This window comes from Lethenteron reissneri, chromosome 22, assembly GCF_015708825.2.
Source record: "Lethenteron reissneri isolate LAM-NWPU_2019-01 chromosome 22, ASM1570882v1, whole genome shotgun sequence".
In the NCBI taxonomy this organism is placed as follows: Eukaryota; Metazoa; Chordata; class Hyperoartia; order Petromyzontiformes; family Petromyzontidae; genus Lethenteron; species Lethenteron reissneri.
In genome coordinates, this window is record NC_083800.1 from 14,142,378 (window position 1) to 14,148,217 (window position 5,840).

The 5,840-nt window shown below is 39.8% G+C and overlaps 1 protein-coding gene across 1 annotated transcript; it reads left to right on the plus strand.

The window, feature by feature from the left end:
- The first annotated feature begins 4,423 nt into the window (after nucleotides 1-4,423).
- LOC133345714 (lysophosphatidic acid receptor 5-like) lies at nucleotides 4,424-5,374 on the plus strand. Its single transcript, XM_061556694.1, has one exon. It carries the CDS (start codon nucleotides 4,424-4,426, stop codon nucleotides 5,372-5,374), a length of 951 nt encoding a protein of 316 aa, XP_061412678.1.
- Nucleotides 5,375-5,840: the final 466 nt, after the last annotated feature.

The following is a 5,840-nucleotide window of genomic DNA, read 5'->3' on the forward strand; positions in this document are numbered from 1 at the left end:
AATTTACATCTTAATATTATTTGATATTAAATATAGCTTTATTATTTATTATATAAGTACGTATTTCTTTTACATAGTATCAGGGTCTGCAGGAAATTTAGGAGGCACTACAAATGTTTTGGGCACATCTTTGATGTGAGATATTAAAATAATTCTTGTTAATCGTTTGTTTAATAATATCTATGTTATATGTTCTTAGATATCATAATTGAGATTTGGGCGGACTTCGTGCTGAGATTGAGCTGTGATGTTGTGACGTGGAGGGTGTTTCTGACCATTATTGCAGATACGCAACTGCCCTTCAGAAAAACACTTTTAAATAAAGTTTAGCCATTACATCAAAATATCTGGTGCTCAACTCTTGTGGAGTCACCCACCGCTCTGGAGGACAGAACAGATTGCGGAGAACCTACTCATCAGGTTAACACGTAGGCTTTCACGACCAATATTCATAATATAAGATTTTTTGGATCGGATCATGTAAATATTAATGTGTCGTTAAACCCGCCACCACCCGACAGAAAATTAGTAAGGTTTGTCACGTAAACAGAACATGCCAATTCGTCACTAGTACAGCACGCCGGTGTGTTGGAGAGCCAAGTCACAACATTTACAATCTTAGTACGACGTTTTGCCAGTAATTACAACTCGCTTCATCAGGTGACAGCCAGATTTGTGGAGAGGTCCACCTGTGTCGTTCCTTATATAGAGGCGTAGATGTGGTGACCAAACTTCTGTGCTCTTGAGTCAACGTATGTTATGTTGTGCATTATGCGGGCCCATTGATCTTGTCCTTCCTGTCCATTGTGTGTATTAAAATAGCCGTACCAACGGTAATCCATATTGAAGTATGGTGGCCTGTAGAGGCATTCATTTAAACAATGTATTATTTGATTATTCACTTCCATGCAGCACTAAGTCGGTAGCTATTCGAACGGTTAAAAGTATTTGTATTTCTTTCAATTTCGATGAATTCTCTCATTAGTCTTGGCCAGTAGAACTTCAACATCAATATCAATTGACTATCTTTGTTGGCACGCGTGCTTTCCCACTGCCGACAGTTTTTTTTGGGAGTATTTAATATTCATTTGGTGTTATTTTAGTCTTGTGCTGAAGTCGATATGTGTTGGAGGTTGTATGCATTGAAAATAAATGAAGAACGAGTTATAAGGCTTATCCAACTGGAGTTCAGAAGTTTTAGAAAATTAGAAGTTTATTTCCCAAGTAAAGCCCATTGAGCTAAGATGCTCTTTTTCAATGGCGACTCATCCGGCAAAAACAACATCAGAGCATTCCATAATTATGGATTCAAATAATGTACCTGTATTAAACAAAACAAAAAATATATATAAAAAGTGGAATAAAATAATTATTTTAGCCCAATTCTATTTCGTTTCATGTATCAGAAGCAAAGAATTTGGAGGAAGAGATATCTGTTCATTGTATAATGCCTGCACCTGCTGTGGGGCCTGGCAAACAGGCCGTATCACTTCTTTACCCGATGCCAAAGTGTTGTTTAAACCTCTGCCTTTAGTAATGTGTCCCTGAATGCCTCTTCCTTAAATTGCTGATGACTGGACTACTGATCGACATCACCTGCACAAGTGGATGAAACAACTCCCACAATCATGAGTTATTTTAACCTTTGTACAGCTTTAGTATTTGTTTACATTACATGTTCCAGTCCCACCAAATTTGGTTATAAATTGATGCAAATAGCAGAAATCTTGACATAAATAGCTGGTACACATAGAAAACGGCTTTAGTGAAGGAAACCTCTTTAAAACCTGGTGAGTAGATCCCATATTCTATAATACTCTTGTTTGTACGTACCATCGTTTAAAGGCTGCTGAATGGATCATACAAGTTACCTCTGCTGCACTTCCGGATAACCTTCAGACTGGTATTTTGCAATGGCATCTCCATTATGAACCTTATTGAATATGTTGTTCAATAGTTAAACATTATTAATAGTACTCATTGTTGCCTTTCCCCAATGACAACATAACATGACTGTTTTAAATTAGTAGCCTCTGAAGTGTATGGTATATACCGTCAATCTTGATTTGAAGCTATATACCGTATTGGCATAATTTGTTGTAGAAACATAAAGCATTTTATCAAGTAAATTCTAATCCAACTTGTGGCGATCATCTAGATATAACTGTTTACACTTTCTTTCAATTAATTTGGGTCGTGTAGGTCTGTTGCAATGACACAGCTGAGTGAAATTGTCCATGTAAGATGCAAGTAGCACAAATCCGGTATGAAAAACTCTTGGGGTCTCTTACATCACGAGCTCATGGAAGACCAAAAGCTGACTGGAGTGATGGTGGTGAAAGGTGAAATGTCATTTTTTATGGGAACGCAACAGCAGCTTCCCAGGTCACATGGCTATCATAGAAAACCACAGCAGTGCATTGTGATTGGGATTGCTGAAGGTTTTGTACAATTTCTTTCGCAATGTAAATAGCTTAAATATAGATGACACACAGTAACCTTTGTTTTCAAGAGCAATATAAGAGCTTTCTGTGCCATTTGAGTCGATTTAGCACTGGATTAAAATGCTATATTTTACGTGTTGTAGATTGTATAATCCGTCAAATTAGGGAAACAATATAATAATTGGACAAAAATGGTAATTGTAAGTCACACCCCATACATGTTGTTGCAAATTCGGCACAGCACGGTAGACATTTATTATTTTTTGGTATTGCGATGGTATGTTCTATGTTACGCCCCTTCGATAGAGCCACATGTGGTGGATTAAACCGCTCCTATAAATGCATGTTTCTAAATGTGGAGGGAAAAACAGGACCTGGACAAAAATCCACGCAACCACAGGGAGAACATGCAAACTCCAAATATACAGGCGTCAGGGACAGGATTAAACCCACGACCTCCTGTATACCAGGTGAGGTAGTTAACATCTCGCCACCACGGCACCCGAATATATTTAAGATTGAATAGGTCTTGATCAACTGTAGCAACGTTTCACATATTTTCTTAAGCCGACGAGAACCAACGAAAATTTTAGGAAGAACAAAAAAAATTACAGAAAATCGTGTCTGCAACAATGCGCTATGCAATGTGTGTGCTCCCTGGAGGTCATGTAATGTGGTGGATGTGCATACTGCCATCAAGTCCAACAAGGAGTGGTAATTAATTGCATGACTTCCAAATCTGCAATCATCACACACACCCACATGAGCATACACGTTGGGTGAAAAAGCTTTCACATTTTTTACTCATGATGTTGAATGAATGCTGAAAAGAGTCTGTAATTTAGTTTTTATTAGTACAGTGCAATTTACCTTAAGTATGCACAACATCGTCGATAAACACGAATCTCCTTGGGTAATATGAAATTAACAAGGCTTCATGATGAAGTTGCATGATTTCTAGAGCAATTTGGTTGAGCACTCATTGCTTGGTGTGAAGTGTCGACTCAGCGGGGCCCTGTGGTCGTGTGAATCATCCCATATGCGATGGGGCAGATGTAAGGAGGCCCCTATCGCTATTACTGGGGTATGTCCAGGTGACGGGGTTCAACACCTGTGACGTGACAGAGGGTTTCCTCTGGAAATTATGAAACACAAATATGGATGCTGTCACTTAAGGTCAAACGATGTTGCCCTGGCGAATGAGCTCACTTATCTTGTTTCTTTCCTATTTGTACAGGAGAGACTGGAGGGGTGAATACAACTCATCCCAGACCACCGCATTGCAGGCAGAAACAACTTCGAGCTCTGTGAGTGACAACATGGAGCACATCACTGGAAAAAGCACAGCGTCACAGATTAAAAGGCTATTTTAAGATACACATTATCTCTATCATGCTATTGCATGCACCTCCTTGTCATCATCATGGACGATGGGATCATGAGTAATCTGATATTGGCCAAAGGGGATTCTGTATAGAAAAAAAAATCAGCAAATTCTGAAGAGCTCGAGAAAGAGGTAACCCTAGAGTAGGTTGAAGTGGCAGTAGAATACCTGCAGTCCAGTATAAGACAGCAGGAGTGACTTGCACTACTTCCAGGAGGATATAACAGCAGTCGTCAGATGATGCTGGAACTGTAAAAGATAAAGCAGTAACTTACAACATACAAATGTTGCAAGCAACAAGAAACAAAACGCAAATCAACAAATCCGATTAGTATATGTTGTGAATAGACACCGCATGCGTAAAAGTGCAGCTAAACAAATATTGGCATGACAAAAACACGACAAGAGATCATACAGCATTATCTTCCATTTTCAACGTCACAATCCTTCACGACCATCATCTTCATCATCACCATCGTTGCTGTGTAATTTGGTATGGAATGACTCCGATGCTATTTCTTTTCTGTGGTACTTTGTAATGCACAAACACGACATTTTCTTCTTGTTTACAGCACCGTGTGATCTTTCTGGAAGAATGGACGTGATCGAGCTCCTTCAGTTTTGGATCATTCCGTCCTTTTACGCCATCACGGTGGTTCTCGGCGTCCCACTGAATGCACTCGCTCTGTGGGTGCTCAGCCGTGAGAAGAAGTCATCCATGTCCATCTACATGCTCAATCTGGCCGCGGGGGACTTGCTCTTCCTGCTCTTTCTACCGATAAAAATTGACTATCACTTTAGACAAAAAGTATGGATTTTGTCACGACATACATGCGTTTTTCATATCATGTTATTCTTCATAAATATCTATGCCAACCTCATACTGTTGGCGGTGATAAGCGTGGACAGGTATGTGGCAATTGTGCATCCACTGCGGATCTCGCGCCTGCGTCAACCTAAGGTAGCGTGGCTCCTCTGCCTGCTGTGCTGGGTCATCAGTATGATTAATATTCTGCCTGTGACCCACGTAAATAATTTTCTTAGCTACGACAATGTCACTACGAACAATGTCAGTTTATTGATTGTTCAGTGCTATGAAAAATTAACTGCAGAAGATTTCGCATTCGTGATAGCTTACAGGCTTTATGTGTTCTTTGCTATCTACCTCACATCCCTGGTCATAGCGTTGTTTTGCTATGGAAATGTCGTGAGAGTACTGGTCATGCAAAGAGGGCAGACAGAACTGTTAAGCAGGAAAAAGAAGATTCATGCTGTTAAAATAACAAGTGTGAGCTTAATCACATATATTGTGTGCTTCATTCCTTACAACTCAACACATATAACAGGCTTCATACAAACTAAAATCAATGCATTTTCTCCGAATAGTCTGATAATATTTCGAGATGTAGCACTTTGCCTGAGCGCGTCAAACAGCCTCTTTGATCCACTTATCATCTATGTGGCCTCTTCTTCATTTCGTAATTCTATAAAAAAGATTTTAAAATGCAGGGACCCTGTCTCAAGGGTGGCAGCCATGACCGAATAGTGCAAGTTCAAACATTTATGTTAGAAACTTGAGCTACAGAACTCGATGGGATATTCCTTTTTGAAGAAAATCGGTCTTGTTTGAGAGCGAATTTGGCAACCTTGTACGCTCATGTTGTGATTAGTTGTGTTTATATATGGGCATTGTTTAATCATGGAAGCTCATATTACAAAGAATTCTGGCCAGAATTCCGCCCTGTTTAACTTGATAGCCAGGCTTGTAGACATTCAACCCATGCACTGGCATGTCCACACCTCCCTCTATGAGCAGAATGCACCCCATACACTGCCATCATATACACAACAGAATTCACCAAAATGGTAGAAGCTATTTTGGGGTTCCTGAATTGCAGAGTTTCCCCACAATTCATCAGCCACCATTCTACCTGCGAGATTCATGGCAATCCACACCTGGGTAGTGAGTGAACACGATCATCGTTGCTGTTCATAAAACATTGTACCATGTC

What these genes read in the sequence shown, in the direction of transcription:
- LOC133345714 (XM_061556694.1), top strand. Translation starts at nt 4,424, where the DNA reads ATGGACGTGATCGAGCTCCTTCAGTTTTGGATCATTCCGTCCTTTTAC.